Source organism: Convolutriloba macropyga, chromosome 9 (genome assembly GCF_964194025.1).
Source record: "Convolutriloba macropyga chromosome 9, txConMacr16.3, whole genome shotgun sequence".
NCBI classification, from domain to species: Eukaryota; Metazoa; Xenacoelomorpha; order Acoela; family Convolutidae; genus Convolutriloba; species Convolutriloba macropyga.
In genome coordinates, this window is record NC_134476.1 from 8,739,597 (window position 1) to 8,764,203 (window position 24,607).

General features: G+C 36.3%; 1 protein-coding gene across 1 annotated transcript in view; it reads right to left on the reverse strand.

Annotated features, from left to right (window-relative positions):
- The window catches only part of LOC142346111 (uncharacterized), a 56,807-nt gene that overhangs the window by 722 nt on the left and 31,478 nt on the right, over positions 1–24,607 (reverse strand). Inside the window, exons 9-12 of the mRNA XM_075398615.1 lie at positions 8,274–8,346; positions 7,326–7,363; positions 3,857–3,989; positions 2,104–2,397 (exon numbers count right to left, since the gene is read on the reverse strand). Of these exons, the coding sequence (XP_075254730.1) occupies positions 2,104–2,397; positions 3,857–3,989; positions 7,326–7,363; positions 8,274–8,346 (538 nt within the window). The remainder of the gene's footprint in view (positions 1–2,103; positions 2,398–3,856; positions 3,990–7,325; positions 7,364–8,273; positions 8,347–24,607) is intronic.

Here is a 24,607-nt window from a genome sequence, read left to right on the forward strand (position 1 = left end):
AATCGACGATTCCAGACATGAATCTTTCAGTTACAGCACGCGAACCCATCCGTTTATCAGAACGAAAGATTCCCCTTCCATCATTAATTGGCTACATTTGCAACTTTTCACCAGAAACAGCAAATTGGGTATACGCAGAAGTATAAAAGTTACAAGGTGGCTCGCTTATGTCGGCGAAGGGCACCAAGAGTTCCGAAATTTTAACTGGTGAATCCAAAACGACCAGCAGAAAATATCCGAAAGAATGTAAATGAGGGGCCAGAAAAGGCGCAAAACCATCTGTTAGTTAAGCGAAAAAAATCTTATGAATGATAAGGTCCGCGTACCTAACCGACATTGAAACATTTGAACTGTCGTCCAGGGCTTGCATCAAAACTATCATAGCCGGCCGGTTGTAAAAATGGATTTACAAGCTGTCAAATATAGACAGCAAAAGATACATAACTTAATTAATGCAGTTGATGATGCAATATATAATACCTATTTAAAAAACACAGAAATATATCGCTTCTTTTGCGTCACTCGGCTTACTTTAATACTCATATTAACAGCCTTGTTTTAACATCCTTCATTACGTAGAAATATTTTATTGACCTTGACAGGGTTTAGAGCAACCTTAAATGATCTTAACATTAGTGTTCAAAAGTCATTTAGTGAGTGATTTAAGTCATTTACGATTTAGAAAAACAAATCTCGCAAATCAGCTCAACACTCACTCCCAAATAGTTTTAAAAACTGCGCCGGGAACACAAAAGCCTCAAAAGCGAAGTGAGAGCGGCACAAATGAGCAATAAAACAGCTCTTTCGAGGTTCATAGCCCGACAAAACGTAAAATGGCAAAATTAGTGTACGATGAAATGAGTGTTTATCAGCAAATCAAAAAATTTGGCAACAAAAATGCAGGGAGGGGGGTGCTCCTCAAGATGATCAAGTTCCAAAATAATCAATTTGGTTTAAAAAAAGTTGATTGATTTTCCAATTTCGCCTTATTGTTTCCTTTTGTCGACTTTGTTACCTAGTCTCATTAAGGAAAATTGCCATCTGCTGTATAGTATGGACAAAATAAAATTTGTGCAGTTAGGGTTTTATACGATTACATTTTGGCGTTGTTACTAGGTGCGTTCAAATTTAGATACTTAGTTTTTGCCGTGAAATTTTTGTTTGTGCCTCTTTTGTTGTTTGTTTTTTTCATAGTTTTTTCAATGAAAGATCTCGCCAGCGCTGTAATGAGACATGGCATTATGTAATTCAACAAGTAGTGAGTTTCTTAAACGTTTTTTTAAACTCAAACATCTATTTTTATTATGTCTTCATTTGGTTGACAATTAAGTCAAAAGTGTAGATGAGCTCGGGTTACAACATCATGTGCGAACGCATATTAACGAGCATCCTTGTTTAGATTCTCAATTCAAAATTATTAAGTGAGTACAAAGTCCTTTTTATTGCTTGAGGCAAGTCATTTTTGCTCAAAATTCATCACACGTGGACTCAAATACCCATATATAATACAGTAAACTAGGTTACGTACACAAATTCAGCAGATAAGATGTAAAAATTCAACTGCTGGACTTCTAGGCGCGTAAAAATGATCGTTATAAAAATTTTGGAAAATGAATTATAAAAGCATAGTGATAATGCTGAAGTATAATTCACAAATTTTTATTTACTAAGCAAAAAAAAACTAGGAAATCATTTAACAAACTATCTAGAAAAAACACGACAAAAACTCAAGAAAACAGAAGTCAAAATTTTGCGCGTGGACAAAAACTTAGTACGAGAGAGAGCGCATTTTTGTTCAAATACGGTTTTCGCATCTTACTGGAAAATTAGAGAGAAGAAAGTTCACGCGGAAAATTGCTCGGTTTTTCACTCTCTTCCTGCTTCGGCATGACGAAAAACAGCTCGAATTTTATTTCAAAACCATCAAACTGGGCGAAGAGATCTTACAAAAACGGACAATTGAATATTTAAGGTTCCGTTATTTACTTTTATTCATACGCAGAAATTGCCAACGTGTATATCTGTAATTTGAACTTCAACCGTTTTCCAACAACTTAACCGTTTTTCAGGGGAGATTATGGAAACAGTTCTAAGCGTCCTAACAAGTTTCACGAGAGGATCTGATGGTTCCGCTACGAGTACTGTTCCTCCTTGACACTTGTGACTTGAACCCACACCATTCACTGTTTTCGCACTCGTTGCCAATGTTGACTTCAAAACTGGCGGAGGTTTCAATTTTTTCTGACCGTCATTGCTTTTCTTAGACTTGGATTCCGTTTTCTTGTTCACATCTGAGTCTTGCCACTGCCTTGTCCAGAATGAGAACATATCATCTTGGAGGTCACGAATGGACTCGTAGAAGGCAGGATCCATGACTTTGTACCATTCGCTAAGTGGCTGTAACAAAGTTTAAAAAAATGTCATCAATATCTCAAAGACAAGATGCGACTGCAATTTTAACTTGCATATAAACGCTTATCAGCTCAAATCAATCAATGCATATAAACCCTTATGAACTCAAATAACGCATCTCAAATCGACTGCAAATCTAAGCAAATTTTAATTCAAAATTCAAAATCTAAAAAAACACGCAGTCTCAGTGAATTAATTTTCATTGATCAGTGCAAAAAATTCTATGGACCGCTTGCATGGCTTTTCCAAGTTACAATCCCAAAAATCGCGACAATCGAAAATCCAGGAGTGGATTACTCTCTAATCGACGATTCCAGACATGAATCTTTCAGTTACAGCACGCGAACCCATCCGTTTATCAGAACGAAAGATTCCCCTTCCATCATTAATTGGCTACATTTGCAACTTTTCACCAGAAACAGCAAATTGGGTATACGCAGAAGTATAAAAGTTACAAGGTGGCTCGCTTATGTCGGCGAAGGGCACCAAGAGTTCCGAAATTTTAACTGGTGAATCCAAAACGACCAGCAGAAAATATCCGAAAGAATGTAAATGAGGGGCCAGAAAAGGCGCAAAACCATCTGTTAGTTAAGCGAAAAAAATCTTATGAATGATAAGGTCCGCGTACCTAACCGACATTGAAACATTTGAACTGTCGTCCAGGGCTTGCATCAAAACTATCATAGCCGGCCGGTTGTAAAAATGGATTTACAAGCTGTCAAATATAGACAGCAAAAGATACATAACTTAATTAATGCAGTTGATGATGCAATATATAATACCTATTTAAAAAACACAGAAATATATCGCTTCTTTTGCGTCACTCGGCTTACTTTAATACTCATATTAACAGCCTTGTTTTAACATCCTTCATTACGTAGAAATATTTTATTGACCTTGACAGGGTTTAGAGCAACCTTAAATGATCTTAACATTAGTGTTCAAAAGTCATTTAGTGAGTGATTTAAGTCATTTACGATTTAGAAAAACAAATCTCGCAAATCAGCTCAACACTCACTCCCAAATAGTTTTAAAACTGCGCCGGGAACACAAAAGCCTCAAAAGCGAAGTGAGAGCGGCACAAATGATCACAAAAGCCCTTTCGAGGTTCATGGCCTGACAAAACGTAAAATGGCAAAATTAGTGTACGGCGAAATTAGTGTTTATCAGCAAATCAAAAAAATTTGGCACCAAAAATGCTGGGGGGGGGGGTGCTCCTCAAGATGATCACGTTCTTCAATGAAATCAAATTTGATCATCTACAGATTTAATACTGTTGCTCTATATGGTTCTTTAAAATTTTGCTTTCAAATCTTTTGAAAAAAATACTTCAAAGATGACAGTCTGGTAATATATTTTAATTTTTCTCGCCAATGTTTGGACAAGACGAGCCACACAGGAGGGGAAAATTTGGAACTGGAATTACACATTAAAAAGAACTAACTTGTGCTTTGAGTGATCCAAAACAATGGACAGTAGTGAAAAGCATGTACTCGGTGCCCACCTCAATAGCCAGCGCCATAACCGGAGGAGGAACCTCGGAGTCTAAGGATTCCACGTATGCCCTCAAAGGAAGTCTGCAACCAGAAAATTTGATGCAGAAAATTCGATCTTTCAGCAGAAAAATCAGAACAGTTAAACATAGATTTCTTTGGTACTGTGCAAATAACTGTTTTAAACATACACTACGGTACCAAAAGCTGATCACACCTGAAGAATTTCTACACATCGCAAAAGATCAAATAAAACAACATTTTTGAGTTCAAACTAGTTCTCCAGTACCAAGTCATTACGCCTTAAGCTTTTTTAACATCTAAAAGGCGGTTTGCATAGTTTTTATACAAGTTTCTAGCGACATCAGCCTCAATTTCGTTCCAAAATTCATTTGTCAAACACATTCCAAAATATTGTCTCTTTTCGAAGCCTAAAAATTGCCCAATAATTTTGAATTGGAATCAGATATGCTGGCTACTATATGTTGTCGATTCCAGTACCTCCCCCTCTTTCTCTTGGAAAAAAAATTGCTGACAATCTTTACGCACAGGAGCATTGTCTTGTTGAAAAACAAGGTCCTGAAAATGCATTTTTTTCTGAACAATATTTCAAAACTGTCAAAGTAACCCATATCGTTCAGCTTGTTTGCATATCCAACAAGTAATTTGCAGCCATCTGATCATATTGCACCCCAAAACATAAGTGATTGTTCATTCCAACTTAATTTTGTGGTCTTTTATTCGAGAAATCTTGTTCAATTTTTCAAAAACTCAAATGATTCCGCCATCAGAGATGCGCACTCTAGGTTCATCAGTAAACGCTACATTCTACCAGACAGAGGAAGGCTTGTGCAGCAATTAAATATAACATTGTTATTGACGACACTTGCCTGTCTTCTTCCGTTTTTGCAGCATATCTTGAAAAAACACAATATTTTTCGGAGAATTCGTCGTACTGTTCTTCAGAAATTTGTATTGTAGCCAGAGAAAGAGTTATTTATCACTCTTACGCATTTCAGTGATATGTTGCCTCAATTTTTGTTACCTCAAGTGATATTTTTGAAGTAAACTTTGCACGAATACTGTGCATTGGATCTTGAAAATCGATTTTAATTTTAGCTCTTTTTGCAGTGTTATCGACGAAAATCCAATATTGCGTAGCGTAACAACTTATCATAGTGGTTTAACCATTTTTTTCTGTTTAAGGGGAGAAAACGACAATTAAATCTCTCTTAAGAATTCAATATTCAACTTTTTTATGCCTTCAAGGAAATCATGCCTACACAGCAGAAATCGTGGTTTAAGATTACAAAACATGCTGTACGGAGCTTTTTCTTATCATAGTGTAGATAATTGCTAGTTAATAACCACTTCTTGCCTAATTTAGGCGCAGATTCAAAGATTATGTAATTTTGCTACCATTGAATTCAAGACATTGAATTCAACCGGAAAAATGCCATAATTTTCCTTCATTGTTGAAACCGAATAACGTTTCAGTTTTTGTGAACAGTATATAGTGGAAGTTATTGGCAGCAGTATATAACGAATATGCATTATTTCAGCCAATGTTGTTCCAAAATTAATCTGACGCAAAAAACGATGTTTTTTTTTAGTAAAATTTGATTCATTTCCCATAACAGCCGACATACCTTTAAATACAAAAGTTTTATGAACTATCAGGGATAAGGTTTCCTCAAATTAGTCTTAAATAATCCGGAGCTGCTACTTTTGAAGTTTCGAGCGATGTACTCGCATTGCGTATAAGACAAAATGTTATAATTTCAACTTGAAATTAAATAAGATGTTCAAATTATGATCAAATAGGCCATACAACAAAAAACAGATACATATGAGGTTCATATGACCAATAAATTTGTTCACGCATAATACAATTTGTTCACGTATAATTCCGTGACGTATATATTTTGTTTACTTTAGGAAGATAAGAAAAAAAGAGTTTTCTCGCGAAAACACGTCATTTGGTATTGAAATTAATCAGGGTAAACAGAAGAGTGAGAAAGCAAAAGATACAATTATCAAAAAAATGAAACTAAAACATAAACATTTAATTAGTCTTCAAACAAGTGTTATATCTTAGCGCTTGTAATAGTGCTTGCGAGACAATCTCTTCGTTTTTACCTTCAACAAAATTCTATTGACTAAATGTTTTGAAATCAAGAAACGAAAAACATCTTGTGAGAGCAAATTAACAAGGTCTTTTTTCTCAATGTCCATACAAAAAGTGAAAATTTGACTACAAAAATAGCCTATCTCGCATATACATTTCCCAACTTTCGAAAACTATTGGACCAATTAATGGAAATATACGGAGTGGACTATAATTTCCAGGGGCATCTTCAACGCGCAAATTTAATATGAAAGCAGCCGTACAAAATTTTTTACGTAAGTTGCTCAACACAATATACGCAAATAATGTTTATCCGAGGCACTGTTGAATAAAACTATCCAAGAACTAAAACCCGAAACCAAAATCACACAAAATTTCAAAATAGGAATTGAATTCTGTTGCTATCAGGCCGATAACAACCGCGTGGTAATGTTTCTAATCAACTGCGTTAATTAGTTGCGATAACAATAATTTCATAACTTACGCTACTGTGTAGCTAATATGACTGCCTTCTTCAGAGCCACTAATTTCGCGGCATTCTTCATATAGCAACATTGCAAGGCGCGAATGGCGAAAAACTTGGTCTGATAAACATAAACCGACAAATGTCGGAAGAATTGTTCTTGAACGACAGGCGAGGTAATTTAATTCATGGTTTTTAGTATAGATCAATTTTTCTTTATGGCTGCAAAAAACCTCGACCCCACAGGGATTCGAAACACTGACCTCCCGATCCATGGCCAAAAAAGTAGACTTAAAAAGTAGAGTTCTTCCAGTTTCAAATTTTTGTAGTACTCAACGAGCATTCACAAGTCATTTCAAGTACAGGTTACGCGATTATGGTTGAAGTCCCTGAGAACTTCGGGCGTTTATCGAGAACTGCGGTGACTTCCGGTGACTTTCGTCATTTTGAAACGTGCGCGTTTCGTGTTTTAAGCATGGTTATGTAACTCAGCGGGTGTCACTTCCAAATTCTGACTTCATGTCGAACCGCTTTATGCCGAAAAGTTCTTAGTGACTAAAGTCCAATACTAAAAACACGAAACGCGCGCTTTTTAAAAAGAGGAAAGCTTATGGACGTCAACTTCTGGCTAAGTATATATCGACTTCTGGCACTGTCGACTTTCGGCATGTTCAACTGTGTACGTGGATGTTTTAACTATAATTCATACAGCGAACGTTGTCACTCTCTGTAACCCACTGGCCTTATTTAAATTAATTAATCACACGATACGTTGAAAGGCAGTAGTCTAATGTACACTTAGTAATGTTTCATTTAGTGGAGTGCTCACCTGTTTTCGCACGCATATGGATGAGTCAGCTGCTCGACCTGAAAACATTCATCTGTTCAGGCCCCAATTCCATGCAAATACGGTGGGGCGGGGGGGGGGCAGATTAAAAATCCCTCAAGCCCGATACTCCAAATAAAGTAAATAACTATCATTTTTGGGATCTTTTGCGTTTGTGCCCTCCCCGTACGTTATGCTCTCCCCAATTACAGAGCACGTGTGATTACATGGTAAATCATTATGTAAAAATATTGCACGTGCTTCTTGGGGGGGGGGGGGTGCAAATAATATGAACCCACTAATTAATAACTTAAAACCTGTTGATCAATTGATAAAATTGATCGTAACTCGTTTTAACCCAAAAGTGCTCAGAAGAATAATCAACTCATGAAATATGAATCGTCAGCATAGGAATTATTTCCTACCCTGAACAAATAATTTGTTTTCATTATTCATTATCATGTGTGAACCGTTTAATGCGTTTTTAATTACTCTTTTAGGTTGAAATTTTCAACCAGTTCAAGAGTGAATAGGTCAGGCTTAATGAGGGTCGAACGGCCCAATTACCAGTCCTTTCCGAGTATCAATTGTATTTACTTCTTGCTTAATGTCAGTATTTTGTATTATGATACAAAAGATAATTTAACTTCTTTTTGCATAATCACTTGCATAGCTCATATATCTATAAAAGTGTCAAAGTAAATTGTGGAGTGTCATAATCTTCAACCGCCGGGTAGGGGGTTTACTATCTATCTTAATTTCAGACGGACATTAAGCATAATTAGAAACACAAACTATTATCTGTTACCCAAGAATTCATTAAGAACTTAACCAAAATGTCTGAACAAACTCGAGGAATTCCATAAACCTAACGTAGGTTCTAAAGCCGTACAGAACAGTTCACTTTTGACGCCATTTTTTAAAGAAAAAGAATGCTGAAAGGGTACATACTTTGACATATTCGGCTAAAGACCACTTCAGGAAATTCTCATCAGCTTCTCTCATCATGTCTGCTGGTAACCCCCTGAAATTCTAACAGTTGCAAAACATTGCACTGGTAGTGCTATTTCATTCTCACTTCATTGCCCACCAACATAAATTTAATTTGGAGTGCGCATGTTAAGCATATATTGCATGGTGCAAAACTTCAAAATTTCATTTCAATTTTATTACATTGATTTGGAGGGCCGCAGATTGTAACCGTTTAAAGCCTTTTTGTTTTCAATTTTGGCCCATCGATGACTTTTTCGCAGAGATACAAAAGTGGAATCATTAAAAAGTCGGATCTATTCTTGTGATAAACTTATTAAATTGTCTAGCCAAATTGTTGTGATAAACTTATTAAATAGCCTTGCTATTTCTTAAGTTTATCACGAGACTGTCTTTCAGATACTTGTGAATGTTACAATAAATGGTTCTCTTGCTCGGAGCCAGTTGTCTATTGAGAGCTCTACAGAAGTCACCAGGCTGCATTGGGGAAAATCAAGCTTTCGCAAGGAAATCACTGAGCTTCAATCATAACTCCCGAGACAAACTCAAAAATGTTCAACTACTGTTAGATAGAGGTATTCTCCAGCACAGGTCAGATGTGGTTATTTGGCATGACGTGATTAGTAATTCAATCACACCTCACCACTCAAATAGCAACACTGCTTTGAGTAAAGAAGAATTATTTCATGCTCTGAAAAGATTTGATTGCAATGTAGTAGGTATTGTTTATTTGCAAAGAAAAGGAACTCCAGACATTTTTGACGAATTGTGTAACTTAAAAGTTGGGCGAGTTATTAACGGAAGGAGACATTTGCTACCGAAATTCAAACAGAAACAGAAATGGTATGAAAACCAGCTAGCTGAAGTCCATCCTCACGTTTCGATTGAACTTAATTTTATTAATATCATACTGCGAGAAAAAGCAAATTTGCACAAGTAGACCTTGAAAAATAGATCGAAAACTCGAAAACGCAAGAGCAGACCAAGGAAAAACAAAGCGAAAAAGAACAAGAAAAAGAAAAAGAAGCCCAAAAAAACTTGCCAAGATTGATCGTGGAATTTTTAAGTTAATATCTCTTTATTTATTGTTTTGTCTTATTGTTAACTAGCTCTTGGTCAAAGGCCAGTTGTATACTTGTAAGCTTACGGTACACGTTTTCTTTTCTTTCAGCTTGGGAGGATCTCTAGCCGTCTCTGAGTCCAGCGGGCTTGAGGCAGTCCGGGGAGCCACCTGAGTTGAAAGACTTTTTTTCATAGGACTAAGCTTAATTAAAATCCAGAAGTCTCATTTTACCTTATTGTTGAAATCGAGCTTCAGCTTTGTTAAACTATAAATTATATATAAAAAAACTAAGTAGTAACTTTGCAGCAGAATTCTAAACTCCAACCGATTTTTTTCCTCAAAATAAAACCGTTTATTCCTCCTTTATCATGTCCGATTCCAATCCAGACAGCAGTCCGCTGAATGGTGTCAGTAACAATGCATCTGAAGAGCTGCAGAAAGAGGTTCCACAATTGAAGTTTTTGGGACTCAAACCATTGGCAAGCATTCAACAAGAAAGTAAACCCACTCCAAGTCAGAAGAGGCCGCTCTTGGCACTAAGTCCAGCAGGAGAAACAGAAGAGAAGCAAGAGCTACAAAATACAATCCAAGAAGGGATCAAAGAAGCAATCAAAGATATTTTTCCTAGCCTCATAGACAAACTAAAAACTGACTTAAAGACGACAATTAACGAAATAGTTGAAGAGAAGTTTCAAAAATTCGTTGAAGAAAGTAAAACAGTGTGGCGAAGAGTAATAGATGAAAGGATTGCCGAACTGGAAACAATGCTGACACAGACCAGCGAGAGAATGATAGCTTCCAAAATCTCAGAGATGACCACTGATATCCACCGTAAAACTGACGAAAAGCTTGCGAGGTTTATCACTGAAATTGGAACAACCACCAACTCGGAGGACACTGTGACAGATCTCAAGATGCTCTCTCAAACAGAGCTTCTAGAAACGTACAATCGTCGTGATAATGTTAAAGTTTTTGGACTTTCTGAAACAATCGATGAAAGTGGAAACACGGAGACTAATGCTCAAACAGCGCAAGCGTTCTTGGATGTAACAGCTGACCTAAATGTTAACGTTGATGCTACTGACATATCAATTGCTCATCGACTTCCTTCTCGATACAAGAACAGACCAATCATTGTAAAATTTACTAGACGCATCAGGAAAATCGAAGTTCTCAAAAACAAACGTGCCTTAAAAACTGACTTAAAGACGACAATTAACGAAATAGTTGAAGAGAAGTTTCAAAAATTCGTTGAAGAAAGTAAAACAGTGTGGCGAAGAGTAATAGATGAAAGGATTGCCGAACTGGAAACAATGCTGACACAGACCAGCGAGAGAATGATAGCTTCCAAAATCTCAGAGATGACCACTGATATCCACCGTAAAACTGACGAAAAGCTTGCGAGGTTTATCACTGAAATTGGAACAACCACCAACTCGGAGGACACTGTGACAGATCTCAAGATGCTCTCTCAAACAGAGCTTCTAGAAACGTACAATCGTCGTGATAATGTTAAAGTTTTTGGACTTTCTGAAACAATCGATGAAAGTGGAAACACGGAGACTAATGCTCAAACAGCGCAAGCGTTCTTGGATGTAACAGCTGACCTAAATGTTAACGTTGATGCTACTGACATATCAATTGCTCATCGACTTCCTTCTCGATATAAGAACAGACCAATCATTGTAAAATTTACTAGACGCATCAAGAAAATCGAAGTTCTCAAAAACAAACGTGCCTTAAAAACTGACTTAAAGACGACAATTAACGAAATAGTTGAAGAGAAGTTTCAAAAATTCGTTGAAGAAAGTAAAACAGTGTGGCGAAGAGTAATAGATGAAAGGATTGCCGAACTGGAAACAATGCTGACACAGACCAGCGAGAGAATGATAGCTTCCAAAATCTCAGAGATGACCACTGATATCAACCGTAAAACTGACGAAAAGCTTGCGAGGTTTATCACTGAAATTGGAACAACCACCAACTCGGAGGACACTGTGACAGATCTCAAGATGCTCTCTCAAACAGAGCTTCTAGAAACGTACAATCGTCGTGATAATGTTAAAGTTTTTGGACTTTCTGAAACAATCGATGAAAGTGGAAACACGGAGACTAATGCTCAAACAGCGCAAGCGTTCTTGGATGTAACAGCTGACCTAAATGTTAACGTTGATGCTACTGACATATCAATTGCTCATCGACTTCCTTCTCGATACAAGAACAGACCAATCATTGTAAAATTTACTAGACGCATCAAGAAAATCGAAGTTCTCAAAAACAAACGTGCCTTAGAAGAAAGCCCCTCTTTCTACAATGTTACAATACTTGAAGATGCAAGTAAACCCAGGCTTAATTTTCTCAAATTAATGAAAGGTGACGAACGGATCTCGTCATCGTTCATACGTGATGGGGTCATACACTACAGGTGGATGGACGGAAAGATGTACAGAATCAACAACTTATTTGAAGGTGGTTGGTTCCTCAATTATTCTTTAATCAACATCCAACAGTGCTTCAAGCCACCTCAAAATCCAGATACAGAACGGACGAATCAGCCCTTTCGTGAAACGTAAAAAGAAAGAAGAGATATTTAACGAAACTGAAATTAACACGCAAAGAAAAGATTTAATAATTTTTCATCTCAATGTAAGATCATTAAAAAAACACCTACTAGATCTTGAATCTCTTATTTTTAGCTTAGATAAGCTGCCTAACATTATCTGCCTAACTGAAACCTGGTTGTGTGACGATGATGAAATAAAACAATATCTGTTACCGGGTTTTAGATCCCATATCCAGAAGAGTAGAAGATCCAGGGGAGGTGGTGTAATGATTCAAACCACAAGTTCATGAAAAATTCTGAAAGAAAAATCAATAAACTTTGAAGAGTCTGTCTTTGCTGAAATAGAATTCTCTGGGGCAAAACTAAATCTTGCGGTGATTTATAACAAACCTAGGGAAAACAAAATGAAATTTGTTGATAATCTTAATACTTTTCTAGAAGCCAACCAATCCCCTTCATTTCCTTTAATCATATGTGGTGATTTTAACATTGATACATTACAAGAGAATGCTTTGTCAAAAAACTATCTGAATTGTATATCATCTAATGGTTATGTATATCATCTAAATTTCAAACTGTGGGGTACCACAAGGTTCAATTCTGGGACCTCTACTCTTTCTAATATATATTAACGATCTCCCTCAAAATTGTAATCTTAATGTCCTGCTGTTTGCTGACGACACTAATATTACATCCATAGGAAACAGCCGTGCTGAAATTAGTCTCGAACTTGCAAAGATAAATAACTGGTTGAAATCAAATAAACTGGTACTTAACCTTGAAAAGACTATCTTAATGAAAATGCTGGTTGCTGGTTCCAAAATAGATTCAAGTGAATATCTGTTTGATGATCAAGTTGTCCAAACTCACTCTATGTGCAAGTATCTTGGTGTTAGAATTGATGCAAAGCTTTCCTTTATTAGCCATATTAAGCATGTAAAGAAAAAACTAAGCAAGCAATGTGGAATTGTATCTAAAATGAGACATTTTGTTCCTAGATTGCAACTTAATTAATGAAAGGTGACGAACGGATCTCGTCATCGTTCATACGTGATGGGGTCATACACTACAGGTGGATGGACGGAAAGATGTACAGAATCAACAACTTATTTGAAGGTGGTTTGTTCCTCAATTATTCTTTAATCAACATCCAACAGTGCTTCAAGCCACCTCAAAATCCAGATACAGAACGGACGAATCAGCCCTTTCGTGAAACGTAAAAAGAAAGAAGAGATATTTAACGAAACTGAAATTAACACGCAAAGGAAAGATTTAATTATTTTTCATCTCAATGTAAGATCATTAAAAAAAACACCTACTAGATCTTGAATCTCTTATTTTTAGCTTAGATAAGCTGCCTAACATTATCTGCCTAACTGAAACCTGGTTGTGTGACGATGATGAAATAAAACAATATCTGTTACCGGGTTTTAGATCCCATATCCAGAAGAGTAGAACATCCAGGGGAGGTGGTGTAATGATTCAAACCACAAGTTCATGCAAAATTCTGAAAGAAAAATCAATAAACTTTGAAGAGTCTGTCTTTGCTGAAATAGAATTCTCTGGGGCAAAACTAAATCTTGCGGTGATTTATAACAAACCTAGGGAAAACAAAATGAAATTTGTTGATAATCTTAATACTTTTCTAGAAGCCAACCAATCCCCTTCATTTCCTTTAATCATATGTGGTGATTTTAACATTGATACATTACAAGAGAATGCTTTGTCAAAAAACTATCTGAATTGTATATCATCTAATGGTTATGAAATTTTTGCAAAATCAGCAACCAGGGAAACGGATACCAGTTCCACTTGTCTCGATCATTTCGTGTATCAAAATATTAATCTGTTAAACTGTGAAATTCTAAAAAAATCAAACTTTTTCAGACCACGATCCAATTATTCTAACATGCGGACTTTGTTTGGAACCTGAAGGTAAAACTACGTTTCGAAACACAGCTTTTCTGAAAAATCCGAGCACTGTAGAAAACTACGTAGAAACTCTCCGGGTGGAAATATCGGAGTGTAGTGGAAAATTGCTGAGTGCTACAACTTGCTCAGAAGCTTTCAATGTTTTTAATGAAACTTTTCTTAAAGTCACTGATAGATTTGCCCCAATCTGCAATTTCCCACCCAAGAAAAATCTGCTGCCAAAATGGCTCAATAAATCTTTGCTTAAAATCAGGTCAAAACGGAACCAAGCACATAGAAAGTGGAAGAAAGACTGCCATAACCAAGCCAAGCTTCAAGAATTTAAAAAGTGGCGTTTGACTTTTGAAAAAGAATACAAAAATCAAAAAAGCAGTACTATCAAAATAAGTTTCAAGCTTGCCAAACAGACTCGAGGAGAACGTACAAACTTCTGAATGACATCAACGGAAAATCCAAAACGTTTAATGATCCCCCGCTTTTGAACACTTGTAGACAAAATTATAAGCTCCCATCAATTAAAAACAATGCAGATGTCTTTAATAAATTCTTTGCAAACGTTGGTGAAGGACTTAGCAATCATTTAACTGCCGCACGTGTTGATATCCCAAATTGCGTTCACTCCATGTTCTTTTTCCCAACAAAGCGTGAAGTTGCATCCGTTTACCGAAGCTTACAAAATAAGTCGTCCTCGGGAGATGACCTAATATGTAACAGTATTGTAAAAGCCTCAATGCCAGCCACCTTAAATGTAATTACAAATTTGATTAACCGGTCATTCAACGAAGGCCTTTTTCCAGATAGCCTGAAAACAGCCAAGATCATTCCTTTATTTAAAGATGGCTCAAAATTGGAGGAAAATAACTATCGCCCAATTTCACTACTCATAATTTGGAGCAAAATTTTTGAGAAAGTAGTTTTTAATAGAGTATATGGCTATTTCGAAAAACTAGGAATTCTCTCAAAGTATCAATTCGGTTTTCGAGACAAGCATAGCACGATTGATGCGCTCGTAGAACTTACCGAAAAAATTCGTCATTCTGGAAAAGAGAACGCTATTAATTCGTTCTTTTTGGACTTGAAGAAAGCTTTCGATACCATAAATCATAATCTACTGCTAAAAAAACTGGAAAGATATGGTATCAGGGGGAAATGCTTAATGTGGTTTGAATCGTTTTTAACAAATAGGAGACAAAGAGTTTTTTTAAACAAAGTGTCATCTGATTGGGAAATTTCAAACTGTGGGGTACCACAAGGTTCAATTCTGGGACCTCTACTCTTTCTAATATATATTAACGATCTCCCTCAAAATTGTAATCTTAATGTCCTGCTGTTTGCTGACGACACTAATATTACATCCATAGGAAACAGCCGTGCTGAAATTAGTCTCGAACTTGCGAAGATAAATAACTGGTTGAAATCAAATAAACTGGTACTTAACCTTGAAAAGACTATCTTAATGAAAATGCTGGTTGCTGGTTCCAAAATAGATTCAAGTGAATATCTGTTTGATGATCAAGTTGTCCAAACTCACTCTATGTGCAAGTATCTTGGTGTTAGAATTGATGCAAAGCTTTCCTTTATTAGCCATATTAAGCATGTAAAGAAACAACTAAGCAAGCAATGTGGAATTGTATCTAAAATGAGACATTTTGTTCCTAGATTGCAACTTATAAGCTATTATTCGAGCAACGTGATTCCCATTATTCAATATGGCGTTCTTGTATATGGCTGCTGCAGCTACTCTTCTTTACTACCATTGTTTATGTTGCAGAAAAAGGTGTTAAAGTTTATATCCTTTCGACGAAAATCAGACAGTTGCAGTGATTTGTTTCTTAAACATGGATTTCTCTCAGTCTACGAGCTACATATTTACGAGCTCCTTAAATTTGTTCTTAAATCGATTTGCAATTTTCATTCTGAGAATTATTGTAACGAAATGTTTCAATTTAGTAAAAAAAGGAGGAATACGAGGCAATCCGAGCTAAGATTACTCAATATACCTTGCTGCAAGAGAAAACTTGAGAAATTTTCGATCAAATATCGTGCTGCTAAACTGTATAATAAGCTCAAGGAATTAAATCTGCTACCTGGAAACGTAGAAAAAAGTACGCGTGATGAATTAAAAAATATATACCATAAGTTAAAGGATTCTTACCTTATTAACAACCAAGAGCTAGTAAATTATATGTTTGAAAAGTAGTAAAATTGAAAATGTTAATGTTTCTGAGTTAAATATGGGGATTGCTGCAATAGAGAATCAGCAAGATTCCGTGCAAGTCCACTTGTGTCATGATAAAAATATCCAATGGCTGCATATATTCAATCATGTCCAAGAAATAATTTTTTTTTTATTCTGTTCTCTCCTCGCCCCTCCTCCAAGCTTAGTGCGCATATATTTTTTACCCTCCACCGATGCACGCGCTATTTTCTTACATAGAAACATGCTATATAATAGCACAATTTTTGTAACTCGGGACATTTTTTCTTACATAGAAACATGCTATATAATAGCACAATTTTTGTAACTCGGGACATAAAACACTATAGAGGCCGAAACAGAATAAATCTAAAAAGTCTTTGAAAAACAATTGAACCTAGATAGAAGCATTTTCAGTTTTTTAGATCTCTCGAAAATAAATAGCGGTAAAAAATTCTTTTTCAAACACTTGTCATTTTTAGCACTTTCTCACGATTCCGCTCAAATTAAAAAACCAAATTTTAATTTGATCAATAATGGGGAAAAACTTGAAGAATGTTTCAAATAACATCAAACAGATTCAGCAAATATCAAACGTAAGGTAAAAAAAATCGATAAGTTTCGAATAACCCCACTTTTAAGTTATTAATTTAGAAACACACAAAAGAGCAACGTTCGAAAACAGTCGCTTACTAATTCATGAACTGAATTGAAACTATTGCACTGCTTACGTAAAAATCATGGCCAATTTCGCGTTCGAATCTGAAATTTGTTCAATTACTGACGAAACATTCTTACTTATTTCCATAAAAAACTTATTGAAAAAGACGACCAAATAGTTTCTCTGATTAACCAAGTTACCGAACTGGAATCCAGAGTGATTCAATTGGAGCGGTATAGTTCCAAAGACACAATTATTATAAATAACCCCCCTCTGCAACCTGGTAACGCCAACATAACGGATCAAATTCTATTTTTCTTTAACAAATGCTTGAATTATTCGATGTCTCCGGACGCAATCAAAGCCTGTCATCCCTTGGGTATTTGGAAAGGTAACACCCCCCTGCGGTAATTGTCAAGTTTATTTACTAAAACGATAAAATTGAATTATACAATCGTCGACCAATGCTCGCAAATTTTAGGAACCCACTAATTGGTAAACCCATATATATGAAAGAACGTCTCCCCCAACATGATTTGGCTATTCAAAAGCGCGCTAACGAGCTGGATTTGGTCAACACGACCTACAACTGTAGAGTAAAACTTTTTAAAAACTGAGAATGGGCGTGTAACACAACCTGTTGATAGTGTTAAAGCAGTTGAAGATCTTGAATCACGGGCAATAAAGAAAATATCTCCTAATCAACGCAACCAAGCCAACAACTGGAATACTAACCAATTGTCAAATCAGCGACGAAACAAACGACCTGGCGATGTAATTGAAATTGATAATTTTGACGATATTTATCATATGGGAGCAACACCAGCTGGAAAAAAACTTAATGACAACAATACTCCACCCAATAGATGATTGTCAAAACATTAAATAACGCGGCTTAAAAAACAGGCGCAGTGTACACTTCCTTTTCGAATTCGTGTTTTCGTAACAGTTTTAATATCAAGCAATTGGACAATCATCTATTACTCGGAAATGGATAAACACTCGAAAGCGCTTTTGTTTATAAACGTGCAATCCCTAAGATCCCATCATGACCAACTGTGCTGTCAACTAGAAACCCTCAAAACCAAACCAGCTGTAATAGCTGTATGCGAAACCTGGCTCACTGATAACGATCCCATAGATATATATTTCATAACAGGGTATCAACCATTGATAGTAAAAAATAGAAACGACAAAAAAGGAGGAGGCGTTGGCTTTTTTGGACGAGATCATTGTAAGATAATATCTAATTTCTTTTCTGAAGAAAATCTGGAACATCTACTCCTAACCATAGAGAGCGGAAAAAAGCGAATAAATTTCTGTGTTCTGTACAGGCCTCCCTCGGAAAAAAATTCAAAATTTCCTTGAGACTTTTGAAAGTTTATTGTTCAATATAAACGCGATGAAAGAGGAAACTATTATTTGTGGTGACTTTAATATTGATATCTCTGATGCATATCATCAACAGTACCAAAACTTGATCAATTCATTTAATTATGAAATGCAAAACGCAGAACCTACAAGAGTAACTAAGTTCACGAGCAAATGTATCGATCATATTTTGTCAAAACAATCGAAAGAAGTATCAACCCTGAAATGGTCTTTCAGCAATCATTACGCTCTAATTTATGAATTTGATTTTTCAGTCTCTAGCTCTCATTCTAATGAATTTTATTACAGTCGTGATTTTAAATTTTTTGAGAATGATTAGAATTATTTGAATTTCCTCTTCATTCTCCAACATAGATTAAACAAGATGAATAATTATGATCTTGAAAGTTCATGGTGTGAACTAAGTTCAATCATTCTACAAATTTTTGATGATAAATGTCCAATTACGAAGAAGAAAATCTTCGAAAACAGTTGGATGACAAACAGGTTAAAGAATCTCATTAGCAAGATAGATCGGGCACATGATACACTCATATCTCACCCAAATAGTAAAAATGAAGTCCGGTTCAAGCAATTACGTAATTTAGTAACAAATGAAGTGAGAAATGCTCGCAAACAACACTATGATCAAAAACTGACTTTATCAGGTAGTCCAGTACAAAAATTTAAAGTGTTCAAAGAATTCCTAGGGCAATGGAAAAAATCAGTAAAAGAAATTGATGTGGAAGAATTTAATCACTTTTTTATCAACGTAGGGAAGAAAGTGAGTAACACAAATTTTCACAAGGTAGACAGTGAGCCAGGTTTACCATGTCACGACAAAACTTTTTTCTTATTTCCCGTCAACACTCGAAATATTCAACATAAAAAGTTCATTAGAAAACAAAAGCACAGCGGGTCATGATGGAATTAGTAAAAAACTTTTAAAACTTGTAGCTTCTGTAGTTAGCTATCATGTGGCTAAGCTGATAAATAGGAGCATTCAAGAAGGGTTTTTTCCGGTTTGTCTTAAAACAGCTAAGGTAATTCCTCTACATAAAAATGGAAGTTTTGAAAACCCTTCAAACTATCGACTAATTAGTCTATTGTCATCCCTAAGCAAAGTGTTTGAAAAAGTCTTGAATACAAGGATGGTTGAATTCCTCGAAAAACATCAACTTCTCTCAAACGAACAGTTCGGTTTCCGGCCAAGACGCTCATGCACACACGCTATCGCATCAGTTACAGAACTGGTGCCAAATGTTATTGATTCACAAAAAATGGGTTTCGCTTGCTTCATTGGCTTTCAAAAGGCATTTGACACAATTGATCATTCACTTCTGATAAAAAAATTACAAAATCTAGGCTTTCGAGGAAAAACTAGTACACTCATTGCTTCATTCCTGTCAGATAGAAAACAATTTGTAGTCGACGGATCAAAAGAGTCGAAAAAAATGAAAATTAATGTAGGTGTTCCACAGGGATCAATTTTGGGACCGTTGCTGTTTCTTTTGTTTATCAATGATCTGCCTCAAATTGTTCAAGATAATTCAAAAATAGCACTTTTTGCAGACGACACAACAATTTTAACATCAGGCAATAATTTGGAAATTGAGGAAAAGCTCAATAATGACTTGAAAAAGATTGAAAATTGGTCCTCAAGAAACAAACATGTCATTAACAGTAAGAAATGTAAAATTGTTGGTTTCGGCCGGAATGTACAAAAAAAATCTGCTATTAGGCGAAGTGCTTGAAGAAGTAAATTCATTCAAATATCTAGGAGTGTTCATAGATAAGCATCTCAATTTTGATCTACACATTGAATATGTTGGCAAAAAACTAGCAAAATTCAACGGAAGGCTGTTCCGAGCAAGAAACTTTTTTACGAAAAATTTTCTATTACAAATGTATAATAGTTATGCCAAACCAATGATATCGTACGGCATTTTAGCTTACGGTTCCGCAAAAAAAAAACAAAACTCAGTTCGATTTTCTGTCTACAAAAACGCATTTTAAAGACTATCTTTTTCAAAAAGAGAGGAGACCATGTATGCTATCTTTTCAAGCGTTACAACGTGCTGTCAGTTTTTGACTTATATTTTGACGCTCTTGTAAAAGAGATCCTGGATCAGATTGCAAAAGTTTCTCCTTTGAATTTTCTTGATGTGATGTTGACAGCAACAGGCCGAACACGCGGGCATCCATTAAGTCACTCATCCCTTTACCAAAATTTAAAACACAGACTCAGAAGAAATCCTTGAGATTTTCAATAATAAAAATGTTCAACTACCTTGCTAAAGAAAGTCTATTACCCAAACAAGTATCTAAAGAACAGATTTTTTCGATTCGAACTAAACTTAGGGCATATTATTTGGATAATAAAGATGTTTTCGATTTGTTTTTTTTTAGGTATTGCACGTTTTTTCTCTGGGCACCTCTTGTAGAGTCATTTGACTCGTATGGTGTCCAAGGTGGTAATTTGATTAAACTTAATATTCTGTATAAAATGCTCTGTATCATCTACCATCTGAATTTAAATCAATCAATCAAACCTTATTTTCCTGACAAGTTTTCAAACTCAACAGAAGTGGTGGAGGTAGAGGCGTTGGGATCTTTTCCGTTTGTGCCCCCCCCCCTCCCCCAAGTTTCAGAGCACGTGCCATTACATAGTAAACCATTATATAAAAGATGTATGGCACGTGCGTCGGGGTGTGCAAATAATATGCACCCACTAAGCTGGGGGGGGGGGGGGGGGAGCACAGACGGAAAAGATCCAGGAGTTGCAAATTATCAAGGTTCGACATAGGGTTTTATTTTTCATCACAATTTAATTTTAACAAATGAATGAACAAAATTTTTCTAAAACCGTACGTAGCCTTGAAAGGTACCTTACTGTTACCAAGTAGATAATGAAACCTTTTTTATCCCTGTGACCATAAAATTATCAGTATGGAGCAACACTTTAGGTGAAATTAAAAGTAAGGCTAAATATGACAAACTGTTTACCTATATTAGTCTTCAGAAAGCGTATACACCTCGTTTAATTACTAATTTATCTAATCAGTAAACTTCATTTTTTATTTTAAAATCACTATTTATCTTCCCGTAGTCTGTTTAAATCTACATATCACTCTACAAGTGAATCCCACGTTTGCATTTGTATTCCGAGACTGAAAATCAATGCAGAATCAATGCGGCTCTGACAATTAATGATCTGCCATTCAAACTTGCTATACTGAACGAAAAACGTTTTCAAATTCTTTTCATTTCCTTGTGTTTCTATTATATAATTTCCAAAAAATTAGAAGTTGAATGGTATGACTGATTAAAAATATGCACGCTAAATTAATTGCAGCAGGGCCTTTCTCAATTCTTTTTAGAGAAAAATCAAGAAGTAACGAAAAAAATCCAGAAAAACTGTTAGTCGATTCGTATCGACCATTTGAACTTAACCAACATTTTAGTTTGAAAAACCAGAGCTGAGAAGTAGGTTAACTTTTAGTTCTCCACTCCGGTATTTCAAATTAAGGTTTAATTAACGGTTGATATGAACCGACAAAGAAGTTTTCTGTGTAAATGAAATGAGCATTTGAGTGCTAACGTTCCGTTTACAAAAACTTCAGAAAATTTGAGTTTACATTTGAGTTTCAGTAATTGAAACACAAATTCAGTAAAATTAATTTAAAAGAGCACAAAAACACTGCCGACAGACTGCCGTAAACCCCCCCCCCCCTTTGGGGGTGAAACATTTAGAAAAAATAGAGAAAAATTAAGTGTCAAAAGTGTTAAAATTTTCCGTAGTTTCATTAAATTTGATAAACATGTTTGATTCAGCCTCTAAAAAGGAGAACAATCAGCTTAAAATACAAACCCACTAACATTGGACGAACTGTTCTCGAACGACTGCCGAGGCTAGAGAAAATTTTATGGCACAAAAACTTCTGACTAGCATGGGCTTCTACCCCCTGCCCTCTCAGTTAAGAACGGGTGACTTTGACCACTACGCTAAATGGACTATGTACTGTCTTCAATCATAATCGGTTTTAATTTAGCAACAGACTCAATATGCTTAATGCACGCAATTCAAAAAACCCCAAAAATCAAAAATCAAGCGTAAAAAAGTCAATCGAGAAGTGAAACGGAAATGTATGGACGAAAACGATCAAGCGATAATTTTGAACAGCAATTTTAAATTTTTTGTTTTTAAAATTCTAAATGCTGCTTCCCAACTAATATCCTGAGACAACCTTTTTAATTTTTGTGCTCGATCACTGACCCACCGAATGCCTGTCAAAGACACCCTAAACAACATTTGAAATATGCACAAAACAGAAACCTGAAAAATACATTTTTTTATTCATATCATAGTAACTGCACTGAAGATCCAAATTGAAGTGTCTCTTCTTAGTAACAATACCAATTAAACAGCTCTTGTTTAATTAATGAACAAAAAATACTGCAAAAAGCTCAAGCTCGACTACTGAAAAGTTGCACAAAAATGCTGAAAAGGGTTCTATAGGGCAAAATGGTAAAAAATAGCTTAAAATATCATTTAAATACCAAAAGACCGCGAGATGAAAAAACATTCCCACAAATGTTGTTTGAAAGCAATTCAAAACTGTTTCGAAAAATCCGCACGTGATCAAAAAATATTCCTCGCTTAGCGAAAGGTTATCACGCTTACTTTTCTCGCTCTCTTTTACAATACTGCATGAACAAAAACAGTCTCATTCGCTCGGCTTTTACTTTTCAGCAGGTTGACCTAAAGACTTGTTTTCACGCCCGGAAGTTGCAGTCGAATTTGCATCCTGTAAAAAGAGAAGTCACTGGTTAAAAAATTGATCACCATAACTCCTCTCCGAGTCTTAAAAAGGGAGCGCCTAAATAAGAGCAGTTGAGAAGCTGACAGCGGCTATCAGGATTCTGGGGAGCGGTTGGCGTCGTCTGTAGCTTCAGTTTATGGAGGCTACTAGTTTTAGCTTAATTGAAGGGATTTCTGGTAAGCCTGGGGTAGGATTGAGCGCGGCAGTGTGAAAAGGGCAGCGTCGCGGGTGGGGGGGGGGGGGTCGAACTTTTTGTATTACGGGTGGAATGAGGTGGAGGGTTGAGGCGTGGAGGTAAGCTGAGGGGGGGGGGGGGGTGGGGGTGAATTGAGGGGGTCAAACTCTAAAAAACTACCCTTCACACCATGAACTTATGTCTCCTAAACAAGTTCGGTGCATCGCATACTTAGAGACTAGTAAGCTGTAAGGCTCTTAGAGAACTTAAAGCCCTGTGAGCGCGACCTGTTTATACCGTTTTTGAGGACGAAAATTCAAAGAGTCAGACGCAAACTGGCAAAGCGGAAAAGAGCATAAAAAAGACCACAGGACTAATATAATTGCAACAAACTTTGTTTGAGAGCAATTAATAATGCTCCCAAACAACAGACAAGGAGTTCACTTTCATAATTGCAAGCTTAAGCTCAGGGCGCCTATCTTGACCTGGCGAAGGGGACAAGGGACCTTCGACTCAAATAAAATTGAACAGCTGAAGGTGCGGAGGAAGAGGAGAGGGGGACGACCAGGGTGAAGGAGAGTGCATACGTGGGGAGCGGGTACTTAAGTTTTATTGTCATTTACACTATAAATTTACGCCTATACAGCAGAGATCGAGTGGGATAGTTGAAGCAGCTTGGATTCCTTAAGTGGGGAGGGGGTCCAATCTCAAAAGAATTTAATTGCTCTTCACGTCACGAGTTTATGACTTCTCAGCAGTTTCGGTGAATCGCACACTTAGAGAATAACTATGCGCATACTTAGCGCTCTGAGAAAATTGCTGAGCAATTTGATAACCTCGGGCTTTAACAAATTATCCCGTTTCGAGAAGTCAAGATGAGAAGTCACGAATTGTATACTGAACGTCAGAATAAGTTGACACCCTCCAGCGTTTACGAAGTGAAAATTCAAACTTTGACGCAACGTTACTCCATCTTACAATAAATTTCGGGAAAAAACTCACACCATTGATCCCCGTGGCTGGTGGTCTTGCCTATTTATAGAATTCAGATATCACGTAACGGTAGCTTATCAAATACGCCGATGTAAAATTGACAAACTTAAGTAGTAATATGTGAGCAGATCAGGGGGGGGGGGGGGTAAAAAGACGTACCTATGTATAAAGATTACGTATAGCCCAATTTCCCTCAAATCCCAAAGACGTACCTCACAGCATGATACCCACGCTGTTCACAAGAGGGGGATTAGTAAGATAATCCCTTAATATTAAATTAGGCCATTTACTCATTCCCATATTGCTTTTTAATAATGTAAATTTCCAAAGCCGTACCTCACAGCATGACACCTAAGCTGTTCACACAAGGAGGGATTAGCTAGGTAATATTTTAACATTAAATTAGATAGGATGACTCATTTACACTTACGTACGGTTTACGTGATTTTCAAGTGTACCTCACAGCATGATACCCAAGCTGTTCACACGAAGGGGATTAGCAAGACAGTGCCTTAAC